Here is a 27,621-nt window from a genome sequence, read left to right as displayed (position 1 = left end):
ATATATATATAGAGAGAGAATTGCATCAAATTTATAAGTTATAAGTCATTCCCAATTGATAACTGGCCAAAGGATATAGATAGTTTTGAAATGAAGAAATTAAAGTTATACAAAATCATATAAAAATGTTCAAGTCATTATTGATTAGAGAAATGCAAATTAAAACAACTATTAGGTATCACCTCACACCTATCAGATTGCCTAAGAAGACAAAAATGGGAAATGATCCATGTCGGAGAGGTTGTAGGAGGATTGGGACATTAATGCATTCCTGAGAGTTGTGAACAGATCCAAACATTCTGGAGAATAGGCACAATAAAACTGTTCATACCTGTTGACCCAGTGATTCCAATTCTAAGCCTGAATCCAAAAAAAATCATAAAAAGTGAGAAAAGTCCCACATATTCCAAAATATCCAGAGCAGCTCTTTTTGTGTGGCTAAGAATTAGAAATTGAAGGGATGTACATCAGTTGGGGAATGGTTGAACAAGTTATGGTATATAGACACTACAGAATACTATTGTTCTATATGAAATCATAAATTGTCAGACTCTAGAGAAACAGAAGATGAATTACAGGATGTGATGCTGAGCAAAGGGAACAGAACCAAGAAAACATTCTACACATTAACAATAAGATTGTGAGATGATCAACCTTGATGGATGCAACTCCTCTTAGCAGTTCAGAGAGCTAGGACAACCATATTAGACTGACTATGCTATCCCCATCCAGAGGAAGAAAAACAAAACAAAACAAACAGAAAAACAGAATCTGTTGAACACTACATTCACTTTTTTAAAAATTTCCTTATGAACTTCTTTCCCTTAAACCTAATTCCTCATACTCAAAATAACTAATCTGTAAACATGTTTAACACAAATGCATATGTACTATATTAAATTGACTATTTGCCACTGAGGGAAGGGGAGTGGGAAGGGAGGGTGGAAGGAAATCTTGTAACTTAAAAAAGATACATATACATATGAATAAATGTTAAAAAAAACTTTCATGACATGTATTTGGAAAAATAAAATAGCAATTTAAGAAAATGACTTTCTCCTTTCCCCCTCACACTCAACTCAGTCAGGTCCCCTGGCTATTTTCATTTTTCACTTTCTTTTTTCCTCAGGCACCTGGCCTGGTCCTTTGCTATTTAACCTGTCCTCAAGCTTCTTGCTGCTTCTCAAGGAGGAGAAAAGCTTTTAATCTGTATACTTTGCAGACTTATATAATAAAACCTGAGCGGTTTTAAAACTTTAAAAATTCTTTCACTTTCAAGGCCTCTCAGTCTTAAATTGGTGCCATGAAATTCTCCAGCAACAGTCTGAGGCTATGTGTTTGTCACCTCTCACCCAGAGTATTGAGAAGTTATACAACTAGTCTATGTCAGTAACTGGACTTGAAATCTTTCTAAAGTCAAGGTCATCTTTTTAATCATAATACAAAGAAGAATATAATGGAAACCATTCTGGATTTGTCATCAAGGATGTAGGTGACTTGGAGACTTTATCTAGGAGACCCAAGTCCTTTTGACTTGAGATTAAATCCATGAAAAAAAGAGCATTGGAATGGATGATCTGTAAAATTCCTTCCATGTCTAAATCTTCTATGATTCTATGATTCTAAGAAGAATTTGAGAAGGCAAAGTAATTACGGGAAGGGAGTGATCAGTTGACTGGCCATAGCTACTCTAGAGAAGTCCCCAACAGCAGTGGAGACTGAAGGTCACCTTAAACCAGAAAGGGGTTAACTGAGGTTGAAGTACCAAAGAATTGAGACCATCCATCAGAGAGGAAGTAGTAGATTATTCTCCCACAGTAATTTGAAAAACAATTTGTTTTAACCTTATGTTATTCTTGAAAAAATGACTTCTATAATACAAAGTCAATAAGACTAAAAAAACAGTGAAAACAGACAAATCTATTCAGAAAGAGCTAAGAATCTCATCAGGTATTATCACAATAACTTTAAAAAAAATAGCTAAGACTATCCAGGCTTATAATGATGGATATTTGAACAAGTGACAAATTAGAAACAAGTGTCAGTTCATTAGTGATTTAATTTGAGGTGTTTCTGTTCATAGATAAACATGCCCAGCCAATGAAATTCATCTTTCAATGCCTTAACCAATCCTATTTCTCCCCCTCCAAAAAAAGAAAAGGTTTCTAAATAAAAAACAAAAACAACTAAATAGGGGCAGTTAGTTGGCATAGCAGATAAAGCACCAGCCCCTCAGGAGAACCTGAGCTCAAATTCAACCTCAGACACTAAATAATTGCCTAGTTCTGTGACCCTGGGCAAGTCACTTAACCCCATTGCCTTAAATAAATAAATGAAAAATTTTAAAAGACCCACAAAAAGTGAAATCAAGATCCACAGATAAGGTAGGAGAATTTCACCAAATAAAACTCCTTGTAAAAGGGGCCAAAGAGGAGCCCATTTCCTTTTTTCAAAGGGCTAACATCAGGCTCACCACAAACATACAACTGTTAGAGCTACAAAGAAAAATTTGTCAACAGATATTTTCCTAATGAAGACTCATGTAAGCCTGCAAGGCTTCCAGAGCAGGAGCCAAGGCTCCAAATACATACAAATAGCCACTCTTCTTTGTCAAGCTGGCCCACAAGGGACAAGCTGATTGACCAGCAGTGATCCCAGATGAATGGACCTAGTCCTTTGGCACTATGCAGTTTCTACTCCTATTTCCTTTGCTTACAAAATCCTAATGGAATCAGGAAATTAGGTTAGTGCAGAGATCGCAGACCTAAGAAAGACTGGTGGTCTCCACTGCTACATTTACTGCTCTTCCCATTCTTATGTGACCACATTCAAGTTAGGCAAGTTTGTCTGTTTCCCATAAGTGATATTGTACCTGATTCACAGAAATGAGGACTGAGCTAGTAACACTTGTTCTTGACCCAATTAGCTCCCAAAAAATAGTTTAAAAAAAAGATATAGCACAATAAGATAATCAATTCTTTCCATAAATTTTTATACTGGTATTCCAAGAGTCAATATATTCATAGCTATAATATATATATATATATATATATATATGCATAAGACTTTTAGATATATTACATATATTTTATCTATATATATATATAAGTAATATATATTACAAATATAGGCTATATATGTATATATACATTTGCATCTATATTTCCCAATTAAATTTTAGCCTAAAAATTTCAGTCACTTGTTTGACATGTATAGTTATGCTATATCTTAATATGCTTATAGACCTGAACCAGATTAAAATGTAACTGGGAAATGTTTATCAAAATAAATAAAAATATAATATCACATAAATAGTGCTAATTTTCTAAGACAACATACAATCAATAAGATCCCATTTTTTATTTAGTTTGGCGCCACTGGCTTAAGCTCTTTAAGTTATAATGTCTTTTGTTGTTATTATTCAGTCACTTCTCCTTGTGACCTCATTTGGGGTTTTCTTGGCAAAGCTACTGGAATGGTTTGCCATTTCCTTCTCTAGTTCATTTTACAGATAGGGAAACTGAGGAAAATATGTGACTTGACCAGGATCACACAGTTTGAGGTCAGATTTGAATTCAGGGAAATGAGTCTTCCTGATTTCAGACCCCCCCCCCCACTCTATGCAATTTGTGCCACCTATCTGCCTTCAAACTGCCCTAAGACTTTTGGACACTCTATGTAATTGGCTAGAAACACAGTAAAGTGACTTGAATAACTTTAAATTTCTTGCAGACTATGGAATTATAAGTTAAGCATTTCATTCCCAGAAATTAAAGCAGAAAGTCTTACCCATAATTAAAAATACTGTAATATGATGGTGGGTTCTCACTCAGAGGCAAACTATTAGACGCAGAACTATGTGTGGCCACTGTAGATGTTGAAACATTCGAAAAATAAGGTGGAGGTGGGGGTGGAAAGATTATCACAGCATCACCTAAGGAAACAAGAGCAAAATTAATAGCAAGAAAGCAAAAGGAATGACTTTAAGAATATCCATCCATGAAGGAAAAATAAAAAATCCAGGTAATAAGGATAATGATATTTATATAGCATATAAATAACATATTATTTATATAACATATAAATAACATATTATTTCATTTGATCTTCACAACATTGCTATGAAGAAATTATCACTTGGGATTATCATCCCCATTTTTTAAAAAATCCCCAATGTTTTATTAAAGAATTGAGATGCAGACTTGACTGAAGTCTCTTGGCTATGTCACTTTTCTGGCTTCAAGTGCACCCCATTTTCTATTACACAGTTACCTTTCAGGATAAAAAGCATAAACAAGTCAGCAGAGTATAACCTAAAATTCATTTATATAGAGCTCTCAGAAGTTCAGTTTTACATTTGTCTCTTCTCCCTGAAGTCTTTTCTATTATCACCCAACATCCAAAAGACCTCCTTCAAAATCCCCATATTTATTTTGTATGTATTTTCTATGCTTATTTATATTGTAGTTGTCCCTCCTTCATTTTTGAAGAGGGTCAATAACATCACTGGACAACATCCTGTTCTTACATGAATTGAATTTAAGTGAGGTAAAGTTATACAAAGTTGTCAGCCTCACTCTTCCAGAGTCACTGAAGTCTAGTGACTGTACAAAAGTCAAAACAACTGGTGATGGCCGGAGATACAATGGATGACCTTGGCATCTTTGATGGTCTAACTAAGCTTTAAGTACTCCACGGCAATCTGCTCCCACCACCTTCAAGGTCCATTGGAACAAATTATTTCTATCCACCTATTCTGCCAGGGGAAATCTTCACATGCTTGGGATAGACATTCCCCAACTTACCAATGGGTTAAGATCTCTCAATTACCTTCAATCTGGTTTAGCCCATCTAGAAAGAGAGTTTTACTGAGGTGTAGCCGTTATTCATGCTACAGATTCTTGGAGTCAACAGGTAAAAGTTTATTTATTTATATACATAGGATAGCTAGGTGGATAGAGCACAGACCTGAAATTAGGAAAACCGGAGCTCAAATCTGACCTCAGAATGCTATGTGAACATAGGCAAGTCACTTAACCTTGTTTGCTTCACTTTCTTCATCTGTAAAATGAATCTGAAGGACTTCCCCCAGTATCTTTGACAAGAAAACTCCAAATGGGGTCATGAAGAATGGGTTCTCCTAAGAGAGAATTTAAATTTCTTGAGGACTGGAATTGTTTCACTTTTGTCTTTGTATCCTAGTGCCTAGTATGGTGTTTGACTCATAGTCAGTACTTACTAAAGATTTGTTGAGTGATTTATTGATGCAATATTTAAACTTTCCGAGACAACCTATTCTTTTTTTTTTTAGGTTTTTGCAAGGCAATGGGGTTAAGTGGCTTGCCCAAGGCCACACAGCTAGGTCATTATTAAGTGTCTGAGGTCGGATTTGAACTCAGGTACTCCTGACTCCAGTGCCGGTGTTCTATCCACTGCACTACCTAGCTGCCCCAACAATCTATTCTTAAAACTTCATATGCCTTTAACCTTTAAGTTCAAATTTAAATGAATTTATTTTATTTTTCTCAAAACTAACAATTAGATGGAAAGGAAAAATGCTAAGAGAAACACATATTCCACTATATTCCAATGTTTTCAGAACCTCCTTCCCTAAGCATTTGTCCCAATGCTTCATAAATGAATAAAATAACAATTCATATTTATAAACAGTTGTATCTTGTTTTCAAAGCACTTGCCTCATTACAAATGTTGTTATACATTAGACCAGACCTATGATTTAATTGGTAGAGGAAAATTCACAATTAAAAAACTGCACTTCTAATGCAGATTTTCGCTTTTACCTACTTATACTTCTAACAAATTCCTTATACTCTGAGAAGTGATTTAACCAGGGAAACACAGACTGACCAAAGACTTTTCCAAACAAGAAAGCTAGTTCTTTATCCACTAGGCCACCCTGTCTCAGGAGTAGCAATAATAATAAAAACAAATAACAGTGATAATGATGATCAGAAAGTACTATTAATTATCTTATTTGATTCTAATAGCAACACTGTAGAATAGGTATTATTTTACAGGTGAGAAAGCTGAGACTGAGAAAGGTTAAGTGACTTGCCCAGACCTACAATGCCAGTAAGTGTTGAAGGTTATAAATGAATTCAAATCTCTTCCTGAATCCAAATCCATACTTGGGCTATATACATATATATATATATATATATATATATATATACACACACACATATATATACAAATATATATACATATATACATACACATATATACATACATATATACATATATACACATATGTATATGTACATATATATATATATTTGTGTGTGTGTGTGTGTGTACTAGTGATCCAAAAAGAGCAGAATTGCACATAAAATTGAATCTGTTATGCAGAGCTCTACTTCCTTTTTTGAAGAAATATATAACAAATCCATTTGGGTAATTTTCAAACCTGCTCTTGTCTATAATTCACTCCTTCTGGCTTTCCCTCAATTAGCTTTACATTTTTTAAAAACTCCATCCCCTACCAATCTTGTCTCCCCTTTCCACTCTAAATTAAAAAGAAAAGTTCTTGCAACAAATATACATATTCCAAAAAAATTCCACATTAGCCATGTCCAAATAATAATTTCTCATTCTATATCTTGAAATTACCACCTCTCTGTAAGGAGATAGAATACCATGTTTCATCATCAGTACTCTATAAACATGGATGGTCATTACATTGATCAAAGTTGGCTTTGTTTACATTTTGCTGTTATTGCATAAATGGTTCTGCTCACTCCACTCTACATCAATTCATAAAAGTCTTTCCAGGTTTCTCTAAAACAATTTCTTTCATCATTTCTTATGGTATAAAAACATTCAATTAAATCTATATTCCATAATTTATTTAACCATTCCCCAAATGGACTATTGCTTTTCAGTTCTTTGCCACTAAAAAAAGAGGTTCTCTTTTTTGTACATATAAATCCTTTTCTTTCTTTGATCTTTTGGAGGTTTAAAAATTGTAATAGTATTACCAGGTCAAGTGGTATCTACCCTTTAGTCTTTGGGGACATAATTCCAAACTACTTTCCAGAATAGCTGGACTAATTCACAGCTCTGCCAAGGGTAATTAATGTGTCAATTTTTTCAAAGGCCCTCTAAACAATTGTCATTTTCCATCTTTATTAATCATATGGATGTGAGATGGAGCCTCAGAACTGCTATAATTTCCAATTCTCTAGTTTTTTGGAACACATTTTCATGTGGATAATGATTGTTTGAATTGCTTCCTTTGAAACTCGTCTTTCATATTCTTAGATCATTTATCAGTTAACAACACATAACCTTCATATCACTGAAATTCTACTCTGTATCTTTGTGGCAGAGTTGAAAAAAAACACTGTGCTAAAATAAAGACTCTACTTAGATTTTCATCCTTTTTTTTAAAGATTTCAATCAGTCAAATGTACTGTCAAAATATTTTAGAGACATCCTGTTTTCCAGATCACAAGTCCAATAAGTAGGCATAACAGCAATTCTTTGAACTCTGGATGATCTCAACCTTTAGCAAAGTGTATTGCTTTGACCATCACCAGGTGTTCACTTAGGATGTTGTGATTTTAGTTCCCTCTATTTCCTAGGGACCTGAAAGCCAATATCCATCACATCTCTTGACATACTCATACACACACACACACACACACACACACACACACACATATCTCTCTCTCTACATATATGTATATATATAATATTCATAAACAATGGAGTAAAATAAAAATATTGAGGAGAAGGATCAATAGAGGCCATATCTCTAGAAAATTTTCCCATGTTCCAGATGAAAAAATTGTAGACTGAATTAGGGAAAATATTGATACTGATAATTAGTAGCAGGGCTTATATAACTACTGAATCCAAGTCAATGCTCTTCCTTCATTCTGCCTCTTAAAATTGAAAAAGAACTGAGCCTGTGAGACATGGTTAAAAGAGCATTGGATTTTTCAGAGGAGCTGGGTTTGAATTAAAACCCTGTTTATTAATAACAGTATCATCTGGGGCAAGTCAATTAACCTTTCCAGTCTTTAGTTCCCTCATGTGAAAAATGAAAATGTTGAGTTACATAATAGAACTCTTTCTAGTTCTAATTTCTATGCACCTGTTAGTTCAAGAAATCAGAATGCTATTTTTCAGAGAAAATCTGAGGGGAGAATCAGGTACACTAATCTCTTATTTCAAATGCATCTATCTGCCTGGTTTGATTCAAAGGACCCACAACTTTTGTTGTTGCTTAGTAGTTTTTCTTTTTTGCCATTTCCTTCTCCCACTCATTTAACATACAAGGAAACTGAACCCTAATAAGGTTAAATGACTTGTCAAAAGTCACCCAGCTAGAAAATGTCAGAAATCAGATTTGAACTCGGGAAGATGACATCAGACCCTGTGCTCTATCCATTATCATCCAGCTACCTTTACCTTTAGCAAATCCCAATAATTTATTCTGTGACTTTTCCAACCAAATGAAAGGATATCTAGCCAAGTCCATTACCATGATACAAATACCCAAAATTCCTAGCCCAAAAGTAGAGAGGATGTAATACATGCATGAAGGAATGTGCAGAGAAAGGTGTTCTTGCATGCAATCAAACTCAAGTAAATAAACAGAGGGTATCAACTGGGATTAACCTATTGAATATTTATAAACACTGAGTCATCTGCCCCTCCTCAATGTCAACCTTACATAAAGCAAGAAACTTAATTAATGAATTGATTCTGCAATAATTAAATTAACTGACTAAAGGAAAAAAAACACAAGTGGTCTCCTGCCCCAAGTGTTTATTTCTGTCAGTCTCAAATAAGAGTTCTGGGGATCATCTTTCCAACTCATTCTTCATCCTTTTCGACTAGGGAATGAGCCTCTGGAGTTATTTGTCCTTTGTGATCACCTTTGGCTAATTTTTCACAAGCCAAAGCTAAATATAGTTTACCAACTAAATATAGATGACCAAAGTAGCTAATGGTCCTGAAAAGGTGAAAAATGTGTGGTTCATGTTTTCTTTTGTTTTGCTTTGGGCCCCAAGAGTGAAATAACTGGTCCTGATATATGACACTCTGGGATCTATGGAAAGTACAATTCAATAAGCCAAGTCAGTGGTTTTCCAACCATATACTATAGAACTTCGGCTAGTTTGATAGAACAGAGTGCTAACTTTGAGACATAAGGTCTGGATTTGAATCCTTCTTCAGACATATATACTGGTAACATAATCAAGAGTAATTCCTTCTAACAGCCTTAGTTCCTCATTAGGAAACTGGGGATTATAATATTAACAACAATAATAGCCATAATAGCAACTAATAACTCTACTTGCCAGGCACTAAGAATCTTATAATTATTATTTAATTTGATCCTCACAATATCCCTGGGAAGTAGCTACTAAGATTATCCCCGTATCTACAGATGAGAAAACTGAGGCAAACAGATTAAATGATTTGCCCAGGACCACACAGCTAGGAAGCATTTTAGGCTAGATTTGAACTCTGGGCTTCTTGACTCCAGGTCTGGTGCTCCACTCAATAATCCTCGTGGAGTTCTTACAAAGAAAGCATTTTGTGAATATAAAACTATTACAGAAATGAAATCTATTATTATTCCTTATTATCTTATTAAAAGGGCATTTTAATAATAATCAGTTAAAATGCAAAGCACTTTAAGGCCTTCAAAATGATTTTCTCATAATGTGTTGGAAACTGAAACAAAAAGGAGTTAAATGTCTAGCTCTGGGTCAGACAGGGTCTGGGTCAGAGTCAGGTTTTAAGCCACAGTATCCTTCTGATCAGTTGTTTGCCTGACCCAGAGCCCTTCTGGTCATTTATTGACACCTTCAGGTTGACCGTCGTTTGTATGAACAATTGATTAGATTGAGAATTTTATTACATAAATTCCCACAAAGTAAAAAAAAATATTCTTGACACTGTGTTTTGTAAGGACATCCAGTCAATAGGCTGGAATATGCCTCCAAAAGAGTGACCAGGATGACTTATAAGATAAGATCCATAATTATCATCAAGTTCTTAAAGAGCTGATGCATGAATGGCAGGTTGGTCCTAGAAAGCAGAAGTAGGAGTGGTGGTTAGAAGTTCACAGGTTCATAAATTTAGAACTGGAAGAGACCTCAGAGAGCTAACCCCCCTTATTTTACATTTGGGGAAGCTTGCTTTTGAAAAATGCAAAAAGATTAAGTGATTTGCCCAAGAACACACAGCTGAGGCAAGATCTGCATACTTGATTCCAAGTCTACTGCTCTATCCACCTGGATTAGCTGCCTCCCAAATTGCACAGGTAGATTTTATCTGGATGTAGAGCTATTCCAGGAGCAGCTATCTGACCCAGGGCATTGAGTATTGGACCTGAAGTCAGGAAGACTCATTTTCCTGAGTTCAAATCTAGCTTCAGACACTTACTAGTTATGTGATCCTGGGAAAGTCACTCAAACCTGTATGCCTCAGTTTTGTCATCTGTAAAATGAGCTGGAGAAGGAAATGACAAACCACATCAGTATCTCTGCCAAGAAATCACCAAATGGGGGTCATGCAGGGTCATACACACTGAAAAATGACCAAACACCAACAACAAAAGTTGAATAAGTGACCTTGGGAGGGAGTTCCTCCTCACTGGAGTTTTTCAAGGAGAAAAGCTCTTGACTTTAAATAATGCTTCTACTTTAAAAAAAATCTATTTATCTCAGTTTCCTGATCTGCAAAATGGGGATCATCATAGCACCTTCCTCCCACAGTCATTGTGAAGATGAAATGAAATAATAACTGTTAAACCCTTAGTAGACCTAGACATCCAATAAGCACTATATAAATGACATAAAATAAGCACGATATATTAGCTACAGTAACTTTTTGTTCCAGATTATCTTTCCAATTTCTCCAGTATATTCTTCTACATTCTTGCTTTGCTAAAAGTTTGTTGTGAATCTTAAGGGAAAATCACTCAACTCTGCACCCTCACAGGTGCTTCAAATATGCAATCTTTTGACGGCTCTGTAATCGCAGTGATATGGGTACTCCCTCCAATGGTGCAGTCCAACTCATCAGCAGGTTCTCATCCAATGCAACTCTCGTCTACCTCCTCCCACAAAGATCATGCTGGGGACTTTCCTCTACATTTCTTAACCTTTGGCTGTGACGAATGGTTCAGGGGAAGTAATACATCTGTCATTCCCTAGCTCTTGATACATGACTAATTCACTTTGTTTCTAATCATCTGATGCCATCCTTTAGCTGTTTCCTTTATGCAAATATTTATTTGTAATATATATGTTATAATTTACTCATGCTTTCTATTTTTTCTTTGGGTGAAAGTTAGGTGACCCAGTTCATTGAATGCTGGACCTGGGGTCAAGAGGTTCTGAGTTCAAATCTAGTCTCAGACTCTTACTAGCTGTGTAACCTTGGGCAAGGCAATTTACCTCTATCTGCTCCAATTTTCTAATATATAAAATGGGAATAACAATAGCACCTATCTTAATAAATGCTTGTTTCCTTACCCTCCTTCAATTCTTCTGATACTAGAATTTCATGATTCATAGTCATATTATACCCCCAAAGAATAGATGGACCTTTAGGTCAAGGTGAAGCTTGGATCAACCAAAGTATGGCACAATTTCCCAAAAGCAATTCAGCTCACCCTCTGTTCAATAATGGACCCACCTCATTTTCTATCCACTTTGTTGTCTATTCAAACTATACATATAGATATATCAATTCAATGGCTTATCTATTCAATGGTCCATGATCATCTAAACCAGCAATTTTCAATTTTTTTCTCTCAGTATACTTTTATATGCTTAAATATTATTGAGCCCCTCCAAGAATTATTGTAAGGACTTATATCTATCAATATTTAACTGTATTAGAATAAATAATTAGAATATTTTAGAATTATGAAAATTATTATTTGATCTCAAGGATTGCCAGGGGTCCTCAGACAATCCTTTGAGAACTGATGGTCTAGTTATTATCCATCCATTTAGCTTTTCCTGTATGAATAGAAGGGAGCAAGGTGAAAGCTTAAAAAAGAAAAACTTCAAATCTTATTATTACCCCACCCCACCTAGAAGAGGACTGAGAAAATATCAATAACTACCAAACTACTATATATATATATATATCTATATTTAGAATAACCTACACATACATTAAAGACATTATTGATGAAGATGGGATAAAAGAATAAATACATTGTCAGTCTCTTACAAATGATATACTATTGTAGATCATATATTTACTATCACATAATTGAAAAAATTTCAATGTTCTTATTATTGGTTGATTATTCAAATAACAAAAAAGTATTATTTGTTAACTAATTTTTAAAAACCTAAAAGTTCTCTTCCAACAATATGTCTTCCAAACTGCATAAGATTCCTTAAAAGATTTAACAAAAATAATTTTCTTAATGACTCTGATAATTAATATCAGATGAATCATAAAACAGGGAAATCATACCCCACTCCCAAATGAGTTATGGGGAAGAGTTAGGAAAGAATCCAAATGTCAGGATTCTCTACAGAGGCTGAGAGCCAATAGATATTTGTGTTTATGGATGAAATTGCATGGTTTGCATCAAGTCCTAGAACATTGCAGAGCCTACTGAATAAAATCTATGATTCTATTAGGTAAAATTAAATAATAATATTGACCTGTTTTCAGGGCTACTGTAAATATTTATAAAATTATTCCTAAGGAATTTTTACCTTTTATCACTTTGGGTTTGGAAACCATAAATCATAGCCTAAAGTTTCCAATATAAACTCATAGTATAACAGCTTCTAATGATGATATCAGCACATTGGTGTGATTTACCCACCTACAGTAACTTGTACAGGCTCGTTGTTCTGTGTCCGCCTTTCTTCACTTGCTGAAGAGTCTTGGCTAGAACCCAAGTTGTGTTTTTTCTTGAGGTGTGCTACCACAAAGAAACATAATCCAATGAGCACTATCAAAGGCCCCATTATCTGGAGAGACAGAAATCCACATGCCTGTGGTTCAGCACTGGAAGCATCTGTGTCATTAAATGGTGGTTGGGGCCATCCTGGGTTACATCCAGGAACCCAAATACCCAGCACGCTAATCAGCATCCCACTGGTTAAAAACAAGAAACCAAAGATGAGGAACTGGGCAAACTGGCGACTTTCTCCACAAATAAAGAAGCTGTCCGGGTCAACTTGGTTGCCTTGAAGCTGTCTCTCTCTGAGCTGAAGCTTTGCCCTGGAACGGGCCAATATGATGGCTCCAAGGCCAATCACAGCACATGAAGGCCCCACAATTTTCAGTACTGCACTGCAGTCAATAAAGGTTTCATACTGGCATGTTTGAAAACCAAAGATAGAAAGCAAGACTCCTGCACAGAGCAAGATGACTCCAAAGATGAAAAGAAAAAAAATGATTTTGCTGATGCACCTTCCACTCACATCCCCACCAGGCTCAGGAGCAGTAGCTGGGGACATTGCAGAAGTGCCCCCTTCTCACCAGGGGAAAAGAAACTCTGCCACTGGAATCCTGAAGGCTGCCAGTCCTTGGGAGCTCTGAAAATAAATAACAGAATTTAAGGAGTGCACGTGTCTGTCAAACCCTACGTCCTTCCCTACTGTACTTTTCCCTCCTGCCAGAATGTCTCCAAGTCCTTCAGAACGGAAACCCTTCCTCCTTTTTAGTTTGGGACTTCACACAAGTGAACAACATCTGAAGGAATTTTAGAACAATGAGTTGGCATATGAGTCAGAAAGCCCAAAGCTCAGAAATTCCCGAGTGGGAGATTTTATGGAGATACTCAAAAAAAAGAGGAAGTAGAATTTCAGTAGTAAGGAGCAGAGGCTTTCTTGGTATCTTTCTTTCTTTCCTTCTTCCTTCCAAAAACTGGGAGTGATTTTTCATAGCAAAGGATCAGAGATTTAGACCTGTCACAAACTTCCAGTTTCTTTGGGTTCAGTGCCTTTGTTTTACAGTCCAGGAAACTGACCCTCAGAAATGTCCAAGTTTACCCAAGCCATAAGTGGGAGAGAGAACATCTGAAGTGATGTATTCAAAAGGAATATGGTACAGTGGAAAGAGTATAAATTTAATTATATTACTCATTTCCATTATATATGTTTATATTGAAGGTATGACCACACTCATTACTGGTTCAGCAGTTTTGAGTGAATTCCTGCAATGGGCAGGAAATTAGACTAGACCAGAAGTATCAGACTCCAAGCCAGCCAATCTCCAAGGACAAGCTTGAACCAAGTTAAAATGTAATTAGGAAATGTCTAACAAAATAAAGAAAAAAAGACAATGCAGATAATATTAATCTGAGGATTTCTAAGTCAGTATGGAGGGTCATTTCTATTTGAGTTGGACAAGAAGATCTTTAAAATCATTTCCATTTCTTAGGTCCCCCAAGTCAACTTGTCCAAATAGTCAGGTTTCCCTTTGTTGGGGGGGGGTGTTTATTAAATTATATTCAATAACAAACAGAGCTCCTTAAATTCAAATTAAATTGAAACCAGCCAAAATGGTAGTCCTGATTCCCTACTCTGTGGGAATGACCTTAAATATTCTTGGATCCAGATAGCTTCTCTATTTGTAGAAACAGCCACCAGTTTTCTGGTATAAGCAGGGAAAGTCAAGGGCAGATAGGTGAATCAAAACCAGCTTGGTTTAGACAGAATGGAGCCTCTATACTGACATTTTTGAGCCAAGCTGGCCATGCTTCAACAAAAAGTGAAATTCACTTTAAAATGAACAACTAATAGCAAAAAATAATTAGTTAAAGATACTACTCAGTACAACACAACTGTGAGTACAAAAAAAAAGCAAGAAAAATCTACTAGGAAAAAAATGCTGCTCCCCAAAACCAGGCAAATTAACATCTTATTTAATGTAGATGACAGATATTTTTGTGATAACAATAGTTTATATTTATTTTCCCTCTTAAAATTTAAAAAAGCACTTTATATGCTATCTCATTTGATTTGGGATACTTTTGTAACAATCATAATAATAGCTAAGATTAGCTAGCATTTAAATAACTTTTAAGGTTTATAAAGTGTTATTGAAGATAATCACATTTGAAAATCTGGCCACTAGACCCAGATGACTCCTGAGGGGAGAGTGGGCTGGTGACTTTGTACAGTCTTCTCTCACTTAAATACAATTCATTTGTATGACATGACAAATTTTTAGTATCAATATAGACCACTGGACCTGAAGTCATGAAGACCTGAGTTCAAATTCACTTTCAGGCATTTATTAGCTGTGTGACCTTGGGCAAGTCATTTAGTCTTGGTTTGTCTCAATTTCCCATCTATAAAATGTAGATAATAGATCCTCCCTCCATTCTAAAGATCAAATGATATATTTGCAAAGCTTTGCAAACCTCAAAGTGCTACATAAATACCAGATATTACTATTGCTCTACTTCAGCTTTTTGTAAAAGCTACTTTTAGATCACAAGCTTATTTATAGATAATTTTATTAATGGGCAATTCTTAAAAAAAACCACTTCCAGATGACTCTCATTCTTTGTCATAAAATATGTAATATTCAAATAGATTCCAAGTTTCAGACATTCTATATTGTTGGGATATTTCAAACTTCCTCAAAGGAGAGAAGATGTTTTCTAAAGCTTTGTTTGACCCACTCAGGATCTGTGACATTATGTGGTGGGTAACTAAAGTGGTAAACATTAAAACCCAAGTCATACTGACACTGAAGTCACTGTATTGTAAATTAATGGAAGGTCAGTTTGGGAAAGGAAAACAAAAGGGTCATTTCATATTGGGCAGTACTTTTCCAGGAAGAAGCAGGGATGATACAACTCCAAAAGATGATAGAAACTTAGGGGAGAGGCAGAGAGAGGGTAGTGGAAAGCACCCTGGATTTAATGATGGAGTGTTAAACTCAGCTGTTATTTACTACTTTTCTGACTTTAAGTAAATTGGTAGGCCTCATCTGTAACAATAAAATCTCATGAGTTTTCTCATCTGTAACAATAAAACTCACCACCATTCATTTACATAACATTTAATAGTTTATATAGTGCTATGAAAGGGGTAATAACTTTGGCCTGGGAGTCAAAATATCTAGTTTCTAGCCCACATTCTTCATGAAGATGTTTGCTCTTCATTCCCCAAGAAGATCATCAGGGAGGTGATGCCATGACAGGCCTGTGAATTGGATTTGAGTGAGGAGGGGCTGTGCTAAGTCACAAGACTCACTTTCTCCTCCAGAGCTATCTGGGTCCAGTGGCCAGATATGGATCAGGATGACTAGAGATGGCCCTGGATGTGAGGCAATCAGGGTTAAGTGACTTGCCCAAGGTCACACAGTTAGTGTCTGAATTCAGATTTGAACTCAGGTCCTCTATCTACTACATCATGTAGCAAAAATCAACTATTTCTATGACCTGAGACAAATTATTTTTCTTCCCTGGGCCTTAGTTTCCTTATCTGTAAAACTGAAATGACACAAGATAACCTGTAAAGTCACTTCCACTTCCAAGTGTCTAGTTCAGAATATAAAATTATTATTCAGAATATAAAAAACAAAGAAATTCTGAACTCAAAGGATAAAAGAAAATTCTGACCCATACTACATGGTCACACAATTCTATTGAGGGACATATATTTTAAAAGACTACATTTTCTTAATTTTCTCAAAAGTACACAAAAAACATTCAAGACTTTCTGTTTGGTATTTATGAAAAAGGGGGGAGGGGTGCCAAATCCTCCACTAAACATTTTAAGGGGTGGGAGCAACTAGGGGTACAGTGTATTGAGCACTGGCCTTGGAATCTGGCCTCAGACACTTAATAATTGCCTAGCTGTGTGACCTTAGCCAAGTCACTTAACTCCATTCCCTTAAATAAAAATAAAATTTTAAAAAATTTAAGGAGTATTCCTTTTATTTTATTTTATTATTCCTCCTATCTTGGATGATCCATGAAATTTTGGAAGGAAAGATAAGGGAGCAGGAAAGAGAGAGAGAGAGAGAGAGAGAGAGAGAGAGAGAGAGAGAGAGACTCGGAGACATACTGGACACAGAAACAGATTGAGATAAAGGAAATAGGGAAAATAAGAGAAGAGGAAGAGAAGAGAAATCCTACAGTAGACTCAAAGATTTCTTTCTCCATAGCCTAGCAGCTGGCTTTCCTAGTTCTCTAAGTTCCTTTTTAGCTGACTTTTCTAGCTTCCTTCAAGTCGGCTCTAAGGCTCTTCACCTGCCGGCAGTGCATTCTTCTCAAGTCCAGGTCCTCCCCTCTGATCATTTTCTATTTATTCTGGTTGCATGTGACCCTCTCCATTAGGCTTTTAGCATAGCTGTGTGGTAGAGTCTTAATAAATTCTGATTGACTGATTGACTTTGACACTGAAAGAACTTGAAAGCAGAGTTAAACAAGATGAATTCCTTGAAGGGCAAAAGCTAATCTCCTTCCTTGCCCACCCTTCCCAACTGTTCTCCAGAAGCATCTCCATCAACAGCTAACCTCGGCCAAACAAAAAGTGTGGGAGGAAGACTGTTAAGTCTTAGCAATAAGCATCTACTGAGACTTCGGTCCTGGTATGCCAGTATTCTCTCATCTGATCTTCACTCCAGCCCGCTGGAATAGGTATTATTACTAAGCCCTTTTTTACAGTTGAGGAAACTGAGTGACTTGCCTAGAAGCACACAGTTAGTGTCTGTGTGAATTTAAACAGGTCTTCTTGATGCCCGATTCAGCTCTCTAACCTTTGGGGCACCTGCCTCACCTATGTTTAAAAGAAAGTGAGGCCATCCCTAACATCCGAGAAGAATCAAGAAAGTTGAGATGAGCCCAGTGATCCTGTAGAAAACTGATTTATCGATTTCAGTCCCGGAGCAAATTGCGTCTTCGGGCGCCCAGCACCCACAATGCCAATAGCTCAGAGCCACTTTTGATTCCCAAACTTTGCAGCAGTGAGAGAAGTTAAAGGAGCGAGCGAATCCTGGCTGGCTCAGCCGAGTTCAGGTTCAGACGAAAGGGGGCCCGGCAGTCCGGGGGGGAGGCTGGCCTGGCTGAGGGAGTCCCTTACCTGAGCACCCCGAGCCCGGGGCCGGGCGGCTGCCCCCGGCTGCTCAGTCTCAGCGCTCCGGAGGCTGCAGCCCGGGAGCCACTGGCCGGCCGGAGGGATCCCTTTGAGCTCAGCAGATGTCCTTCAGCTCCTTCCTCCTCGCTGCGTCTTCCAGCACTTCCCTGTCGGACAGGGCCCAAGCCACAGAATGAGTCTATATATGCGCAGCCTTGCTGCCCGCCCCTCTAGCACCCCCGCCTCCTCCTCGCCTGTGCCAATGCATCTAAAGCACACCTGGGCAGGCTGGAGGGAGAAACTGCCAGGGGTCCGTAACTGATGCTTTTATGGCGAAGGAGGCGGAGGAGGAGGGTAGGAAGTCTGCAGCAGGCAGGTAAGGGCGGGACGGGCTCCTACTGGTCACCACCGGAGGGTGCCCGGGAGCAAACGGTTCTCGGGAGAGCCCGCGCCCCTTCCTCTGTCTGGGCGCCGACCAGCTGGTCCAAAGAGCCCCGAGAACCTGAGGAAGGAGCAGGAAGGCGGAGACAATGGTGCGCCTGATGGATGTCATCCGGAACCCTTCGGAAGGGTCGCTTCTGAGGCCGGGCTCCAAACCCGCCCAGTGACCTTGACTGGCCCTGGAGGACCCGCAGCAGAGCCCCATCCCCCAGCCGCCGCCGGCGGCCTCTCTCGGATTCCTCCGGCTCCAGTCGGTTTGGAAGCAGCGGGCTACCTGGGCCGAGAGCGCTACAAGTTTTGAGCCTCTTCACTCCTCCCCCAAAGCTACTCCCACTGCACTCGGGCCGGGGGGAAGGAGGGGAGGGGCGGCAAGAACTAGGAACAAAGTGAGTTTTCTCAGCACCCGTGGGAGACCCGATTCCTCACGTCCAAGGCTTCCCTGGTGCTCCAGAATGTGAGCCTCTTCCCGAGCCTTTCCTTCCCAGATTCCCCCTTGGAGAGGCTGCTTTAGAGAAGCGCCCGCAGCGCCTTTCTCTGCAGTCTTCACTCCCCGGGGCTTTGAGAGCAGCCTGTCACCGCTGCCGCCCACCTTTTGAGGCTACTTAGGTCTCCCCAAACCGGTTTAGGGTTCACCTAAGACTATCAGGTAGAGCAGGCAGGAGTGGCAGCCTAAATCTGCACAAGGAAAATCCTATTTGGGGACAGGAAAGTGGACAGGGACACCCACCCCTTCCAACCTGTCCTCCCCTCTTGCCCTCCATAATACTGCAATCATCTAGCAACAAATTTAGAATTAAAGTCTAGAAATCGTTCCTCCAGGCTCTGGCCTCGTAGGTCTAGCCAGCAGGCCAAATGAAAAGCCCCCTCTTTAGAACTAGAATTTTTATCAGCATTTATGAAAAGGTTTTATGCCCTCATGAATTAGTGTTAGATTCATTAAGAGGAAGACCCTGATTAGGTTTTGAGTTACCTCAATTGGCTCCCTGCAGAGTTTCACCTTCTGTCTTCATTTCAAACGTTGAAACACCCCGTTTAATATGTTTTAACATGTACTGCTGTTGAGCCAGGATTCTTCTGAAATGTACCTTGTACTTGAACTAGAACATAGAGATAAAACTTGTTTGGGGAACTGGAAATCTATTCCTGTTTGCAAAACAGGAATCAAGGCTTTATGAAAGCTATGACAAGCAAGGCTGATCTGGACAAGGCAGATGCACACACAGGTGAAGGTGCCCTTTGTGTGTGACTATCAGATGGGGTGAGGGGATTCTGCCACCAGATTCCAGTTCCCCCACCAAAAAAAATTTGAAATATTAGCATTGACGTTATAGTCTTTTAGTTTAAACAGCTTTTTAAAAATACCTGTATACCTTAGGTAATCCTGTTTTCAGTTATTTAAGTCATGTATATATATATATATATATATATATATATATATATATATATATATATATATATATATATATCTTAGGGTGAGGCTTTCTTTTGTGGAAACTAACAAAGATCAAGCTACCAAGGAATGAGACTTTTGAAGGAGGAGGATAAGGAGGGTGGAAATTTGGAATCTGGCCCACGGGGAAGAAAGAAGTATAAAACTTCATTAAGCAAACTGAATGGGGCAGTGAGCTGATCAGTTAGGAGGATCTGAGTTCAAATGCAGCCCCAGACACTTAACTGGCTGTGTGATCTTGGGTAAGTCACTTAATTCTGATTCTCTTGTATCCAGGGCCACCTCCAGTGGTCCTGATCCCTATCTTTCCACTGGACCCAGATGACTCCAGAAGAGAAAGTGAGGCTGGTGACTTAGCACAGCACCCCCTCACTCAAATCTAATTCACTTCTATGTCGTGGCATCATCTCCCTGAGGTCAGGGTCTTTTTCAAGTCACTGTGTCAGTCACTGTGCTACATGCTTACACATATTACTTCATTTGATACTTCCAATAATTCCAGACCTAAGTAAGGGTGTGAGATAGAGGACACTTAGAAGCTAGAAATACAGAAGGGGAAAGGTAAGTTTTAGAATATAAATTTTACATATTTCACAGTATTTTTCTATCACTGATGATGAGTGTGATGATGAGGCCATAGCCTGGCCATCTCTGGATTACTGGGTTAAGTATAGGCAATAAACATTTTAACTACACATGACTCATTATTGCATTATTCACTGAATCCTAGAATTGTAGACCTGGAAAACACCAGAGAGAAACCAAGGCCAGGGAGGTTAGACAACCTGGCCCAACTGCATAGTATCATAGATAGTGCCTAACACAGAGTGCTACTGAATGATTGATTCCATTTTGTTCTCAGATTCTTGACCCTCAGCAGTAGCATATATTCCTAAGGGACAAAGAACAGAAAAAGTTCCCTGTATATATTTTGTAAATCTAGCTTTTCATGGACTTAAAAGAATAAAAACACATTATTCATCAGTTCTCTGTGACATCACTTCATGGATAGAGTTAGGGTATGATAAATAATTCATGCTAGGCTAGGGGAAAATAATCTATATGAGAGGTTTTTGGGCTTCATGGTTCTAGAAATCAAAAGTACCTGAGGGTTTTTCTTCTGAAAATGGCACAATTCAGTCAAAATAAGAAAATATTTTATGTTTTCTTATATAAATAAGAAAACAACATTTATAACACATATAAATAGCAGAAACGAAACTGAATATGGAGTAATTAGCTAAGCTGAAAAGGACCTTAGAGTTCATTTAGTCCAACCCCTCATATTAAAGATGAGGAAACTGAGGCCCAGAAATGTCACATGATTTAACCAAGGGCTTGAAGGATCCAAACTCAAGTCCCATGACTGCAAATTCAGTGCTCTAAGGTCAGGGTCCTTCCATTGAACTTTCAAAAATACAGACAAGCCAAACTTATTTCAGGTTGTTGAAGTAAAAATCTATGAGAAGGTATCAAAGGAGCCAACAATCTCTAGCCTGTCTCTAATCCTAGCTTGCTACTCTAGAGACTTCAGGAAAATTTCCTCTTGGATGAGATCCAGGACCCTCTCTCTTGGTGGAGCTGACCAACCTCATTCCCAATAGGAGAACTCCATCCCTCTCCATTGTATAGTATATATAATTTTTAATGTAATTGAGCAATATTTAATAGTATATATTATATATATTATTTCTTTGATTTCCTATTTTGCTATGATTTGGATAAATGGGCAAGAGAGAGAGAGAGAGAGAGAGAGAGAGAGAGAGAGAGAGAGAGAGAGAGAGAAAGGAAGGAAGGAAGGAAGGAAGGAAGGAAGGAAGGAAGGAAGGAAGGAAGGAAGGAAAAGAGAGAGAGAGAAAGAAAGAAAGAAATGAGACAGAAAGGGAGAGCAAAACAAAAAGAGAGAGAGAGAGAGAGAGAGAGAGAGAGAGAGAGAGAGAGAGAGAGAGAGAGAGAGAGAGAGAGAAAGAGAGAAGGCAGGGAGGGAGGAAAAGGAAGGAGGCAAACCTGAGAGATGTCATCCTGTTTTCAATCCTTTAGATCCTCAGATAATTTATAAATTTGTATGTCTCTTCTCATTCTTCTATGAAAAGGTACTAAGGGAATAGAAGGATAGAGAGGGAGGGTAATTTTAGAGCCTAGCACAACACCCAGGGATCACTGACCTAGGTAGGCTGGTACTTTAGACAGGGTGAGAGCACTTAGGAACTGGAAGTACAGCTGGAAGGGGGAAGTCTATGAATATAATCTTCACTTATTTCACCAAGGGCCCCAGAACCCAGACCTTCTGACACTTTGTCAGTGAATGAACTCTACCAAGAGGCTCAACATTCCAGGGACACACTACTGAAAAGGATGTAGCTTTAAAAATGGAGTAAATCAGGTAAAAATCAAGCATTGTTATTATTTTATTTGTTAAAATCAGGTGGCTGTGGTATTGATTTACTGTAACAATTAGATCCAGTTGGCTAAGTAGATTACAGTCATCTATTGTTAGGGAGAGAAGTGCTGGTCATAATGGCAAACATCAAGAAAAGTTAGCCTCTGAAATAAACCTGAAACATGTAAGGCTAATCTAGAGATAACTGAAGAACAGAATATACAATGAGTATTTAATGCAGAATAAAGAAGGGCTGTCTCTCCTTTCAAAAAGTTTCTCTTCCAAGTGGCAAAGCAACCAAGATCAAGTGGTTCTGTGTTTCTTCAATATTTAGTTTTGCTAAACAGAAATTCTTTCTGCACAAAGGTTCTCTTTTCCTCCTCCATTCACTCATTCCTTCTCCAGAAAGGAAGCAAAATACTTCAAAATCCTATCCAAGGGAGTCTTATAAGAACTGTTGAAAAGTGAAGTGAGTCAAATAAGATCATTCATTGTACAATACACAATAACAGCAATACTGTAAAGGATGATCAACTATGAAAGACTTAGCCACTCTGGTCAAGACAAAAAATTCTAAAGGACACATGATGAAAAAATGTCAATCACCTCCAAAGAGACATCTGATGTATGTTGAGTGCAGATTAAAGCACACTTTTTTCACTTTATTTTCCTTGTGTGTGTGTGTGTTTGCAGCATTACTAACATGGAAATATGTTTAGCATGATATATATATATATATATATATATATATATATATATATATATATATATACATATGAAAGAAATCCTCTCCAAGACTCAGACTCTTAAGGTCACTTACTTGCCTTACCAAACAATTAAAGTTCCTGTACTCATGAATATTTTGGCTGGCTGAACACTAAGGGACAATCAGATTAGCTACCACTTGGGTGATTTGTATTTTGAGGAGCATTGTTTGAAGAAATTTTACTGCTTAGAGATCTGTCACTAGTCAAAGGCAGAAAACTGAATGAAAGCAGTGTTATCTCAGTTATAGACACATTCTTGAGAAATGCTCATTCACTGACTTTATAATTTCTATTTTGAAGTCTTCTTTCCTCTGCACTAGGCAAGTGTGATTAATTATCCTTAGACACTTAGAAAAGCAGTACCAGTCCAAGCAAAGAACCAACTCAGGGACTATTGGTGAAACCAAAACTAAGAAACAATGTGATCTCTGTAGGAGGTAGGGAATAACTCAGTTTCATAACTTTCTAGGTTTCAAAGCACATTCTTTTCTTTCTTTCTTTCTTTTTAAATTTAAAGCAATGGGGTTAAGTGACTTGTCCAAAGTCACACAGCTAGGTAATTATTAAGTGTCTAAGGTCATATTTGAACTCAGGTACTCCTGACTCCAGGGCCAGTGCTCTATTCACTGCACCACCTAGCTGCCCTCAAAGCACATTCTTTATAGAAAGTATGTGAGGTAGATAGTACAAGCACCATTATCCCTATTTTACAAGTTGAAGAAGCTGAGGCTTTGAGAAGTTAAAGGATCTGCCCAAAATCACACAACAAATATATAATGGTCCATCAGTTGGCCAATAAACATTTAAGTTTCTACCATGTGGCAGACACTGCTAGGAAGATAAAAGAAAGACAAAAGACAATCCTTGTCCTTAAAGAGTTCACAGTCTGGTAGGAAGACAAACAAGCTATATCCAGGATAAATAGAAAATTATTAATTAAAATAATCAATAGTAAGGAGAAGGTTGCAGTTGAGGTTGGGAAAGGCTTTCTATAGAAGCTGGTATGTAAGTGATGACATTTGTTCATTCTGGAAGATCCTGACATCCAGGAAGTAATGCTATGACATGTAAGTAAATTGAATTTGAGTGACGGGGTGCTGTGCTAAGACTCACCTTTTTCTCTGGAGTCATCTGGGTCCAGTGGTCAGATATGAATCAGGACAATCAGAGATGGACCTGGATGTGAGGTAATCCTAGAAGATGGGATGTTCACTGGGATTTGAAGGAAGCTAAGAGGTAGAATTCAGAGGAAGAGAATTCCTGGCAGGGCTTGATTTTTTTCCCCCAGTAAACCACAAGAAAAAAGGCAGGAAAAGGTGAGGAGGAATGGAGACCAGCATTTATGTGCCAGTAACTGGGATAAGTGCTTTACTAATATTACCTCATTTGATCCTCACAACTGGGAGGTAGGCACAATTATGATTCCCATTTTTATAACTGGGAAAACTGAGGCAGACAAGAAGTTAAGTGACTTATCCAGGCTCACAAAGCTAATAAGTTTGAACTCAGTTCTTCCTGACTCCAGGTCTGGGTTCTCCAGTCACTGCAATGAAAATATTGGATATAAATAAGAAGAATTGTGCATATAAAGCCTTGACTCCACCCTTTCCATGACCATGAACTATGGTTTTTTTTTTAAGGTTTTTGGCAAGGCAAATGGGGTTAAGTGGCTTGCCCAAGGCCACACAGCTAGGTAATTATTAAGTGTCTGAGACCGGATTTGAACCCAGGTACTCCTGACTCCAAGGCCGATGCTTTATCCACTACGCCACCTAGCCGCCCCCACTACGCCACCTAGCCACCCCTATATCTCAGTTTTTAGATTCCTCATCTGTAAATTTTAGACAATAGGGACTTTTACTTTTTTACTTCATAGCTCTGTTGTTGGGTAAGTACTTTGTTCTCTCTAAACTCCCCCTCTGACTGACCTCATAGTCAGACCCTAGAGGGAAAGAAACATGGAGTTAGAAGGAATAGTTCCTAGGATCCAGAAAACCCCATCTCTGGTCTAAAACGGTTTAATTTGAGGTGTCCCACTATTACAGTTTTGCTGTGTAGTTCTCCCAGTAGTTTGGTTAATCCCAGGTCATTGCCTGGGCCCCGATAGGCTAAGAGTGAATAGAAATAGCAATTGTTTCTGTTTTGGTCCACCCCGAGTGTTTCTTTTTTTTACTAGATAAAAGAGGCAGCCACCTTTTGCCTCATTTCTTACCTAGCCTTAATCACTGAATGGGTGTTGTCTCCCACAGCAACCAGAGCCATCTCCAGTTGTCCTGATCCATATCTGACCACTGAACTCTCTCCAGGGGAAAGAGTGAAGTTTGTGACTTTTGCATAGCATCCCCCCACTCAAATCCAATGCATGTGCTTCCCACGGCATCAGTCCCTGAACTCATGGTCCTCTTCCAGAATGAAGGACAAACAACAACAGCAACAGCAGCCTCTACTCCCCACCCCACCCCAAATCCAAACTGCCCTTCCACTGCTTCTCTGATAGATTTGCTTTCACTTTATCTTGCTTGCATCCAGGCAACCATTCCCTTCCCAGGCACTTCCAAGCCTTGCTCCATGGGTTGCTCCCCATTTTAATGTTACTTCCTTCAGGGCAGAGATTGTCCCCAGAACTTAGTCCCCAGCGTGTAAGAGCTTAATAAATGTTTTATCTGTTAGTTTGAGTTTTGGAGTGCTATGTAATGTCACTTAGGTAAGCTGAATGTCGATATTGCTTAATTGTATGTTGTCCTTGAGTGTGATGTGGCTTCCCTGATTATCTCTTTTGCTTATTTCTTATTCTTCTCCCTCTCCCCCTCCCCCACCTCCCCTTCCTTCTTCTCCTCCTCTCCTCTACCCTCCCCTCTCCTCTCCTCTCCTTTCCTCTACATTCAGACTCCAAAGTTGTTTTTTTCTCTGAATGCTGTATGACTCTTGAATTCTCTGAATTCTCTGGATGACATTTTCTGTGACCAGTCTCTCATGGGTGTCCTATTGAACTATTGAGAAGATTGATTTTGTACATGTGGGTCTTTTTGAGTAGCACAGTTTTCCACAGTTGTTCATCTTTCAAATATTTCTATTACTGTGAAAATTGTTATCCTAATTTTGCTCACTTTACTTTGCTTCAGTTCATACAAATCTTCCTAGGTTTTTCTGAAGGCATACCCTTCTTCATTTCTTATAGCACAACATTTCATCACAACCATATATCATAATTTGTTCAGTCATTCTCCAATTGATAGTCATTCCCCTCAGTTTCCAGTTCTTTGCCACCACAAAAAAATTTAAATATTTTTGTACATACAGTTCCTTTTCCTTTTTCTTTGATAAAAGACCTAGTAGTGGTCTTGTTGAGTCAAAGGGTATGTAAAGTTGTATAATCCTTTGAGTTTAGTTCCAAATTGTTCTCCAGAATGCTTAAACTAATTCACAGCTCCACCAGTGGTGCATTAATGTACTTATTTTCCAACATCCCCTCCAGCATTTATCATTTACTTTTTCTGTCATCTTAGCCAATCTTACCAGAGTGGGGTGATACTTCAGAGTCATTTGCATTTATATTACTTTAATTATTAGTAATTTAGAACATTTTATATTACTATTAATGGATTTTATTTCTTCCATTGAAAACTATCTATTCTTAGCCTTTAACCATTTATCAATCAGGGAATAGCTCTTATTTTTGAAAATTTGGTTCAGTTCTCTACATATTTGAAAAATGAGATCCAGATCTACTTCTCAGAGGGCCCATACCAAGAGACATGCATAAAATTACTTTATTTTTCAATGACTTCTTGACACCTTTCTCAAACCAGATGTGATCCCCCAACTTCTCTCCTGATCTAGACCAGTACTGACACAAGATAGAGTTGATATGGTAAAGCACATTTACTTGAACTGAGAACTTTCTCTGTCATAGAGACAGATAGTTAGACAGAAATATAGAACACACATACACACACACACACACACACACACACACACACACACGTGAAAAGACATCATCCAAAAAGGGAAATGGAGGGGTCACTAGGTGGTGCAGTGGAGAGAGTGTGGGCCCTAGAGTCAGGAGTACCTGAGTTCAAATGAGGCCTCAGATACTTAATAATTACCTAGCTGTATGACCTTAGGCAAGTCACTTAACTCCAATGTTTTGCAAAAAAAAAAGGAATATGGAGAAAGTCTTGCCACCATCATCACCACCATTGCTGACAAACTTCCCCCAATAGGCAAGGTCAAGCCAAAAGTCTCAGGAAGAGTAGCATTCTCCTCTCACATCCCCTACAGTTCTGCTCCTGGCCCAGTCTCTGAAAAACCAGTTCAACAATTTATGTGGAGAAGTGGCCAACCATCCCTGTTTACTGTTACCAATAAGGCAGATAAGCCAGCCTACCAATAGCAGCAAGACATTTTAAAAGAGAGGCAGAAGGCAGCATGGTCACCACTTCCAATTGCATCCAATGTGTAGATGTTGCAGTCCTTGCTTGCTCAGCAACCAGGGCTACTGAAGACCCCAGAAAAGAAAGTTCT

At 38.2% G+C, this 27,621-nt stretch overlaps 1 protein-coding gene across 2 annotated transcripts in view; it reads right to left on the bottom strand.

Annotated features, from left to right (window-relative positions):
- The window catches only part of TMEM171 (transmembrane protein 171), a 37,297-nt gene extending 18,839 nt beyond the window's left edge, over positions 1-18,458 (bottom strand). Inside the window, exons 1-3 of one of the 2 annotated variants that reach the window (XM_074208784.1) lie at positions 18,066-18,458; positions 12,842-13,559; positions 3,790-3,934 (exon numbers count right to left, since the gene is read on the bottom strand). In XM_074208784.1, coding sequence (XP_074064885.1) covers positions 3,790-3,934; positions 12,842-13,481 — 785 coding nt within the window. In that variant the 5' untranslated portion in view covers positions 13,482-13,559; positions 18,066-18,458. The remainder of the gene's footprint in view (positions 1-3,789; positions 3,935-12,841; positions 13,560-18,065) is intronic. The other variant, XM_074208783.1, reaches the window with a different exon arrangement.
- Positions 18,459-27,621: the final 9,163 nt, after the last annotated feature.

This window comes from Macrotis lagotis, chromosome X (assembly GCF_037893015.1).
Source record: "Macrotis lagotis isolate mMagLag1 chromosome X, bilby.v1.9.chrom.fasta, whole genome shotgun sequence".
NCBI lineage: Eukaryota > Metazoa > Chordata > Mammalia > Peramelemorphia > Peramelidae > Macrotis > Macrotis lagotis.
Note: the sequence above shows the minus strand (reverse complement) of the source record. Positions and strands in the feature narration are given on the sequence as shown.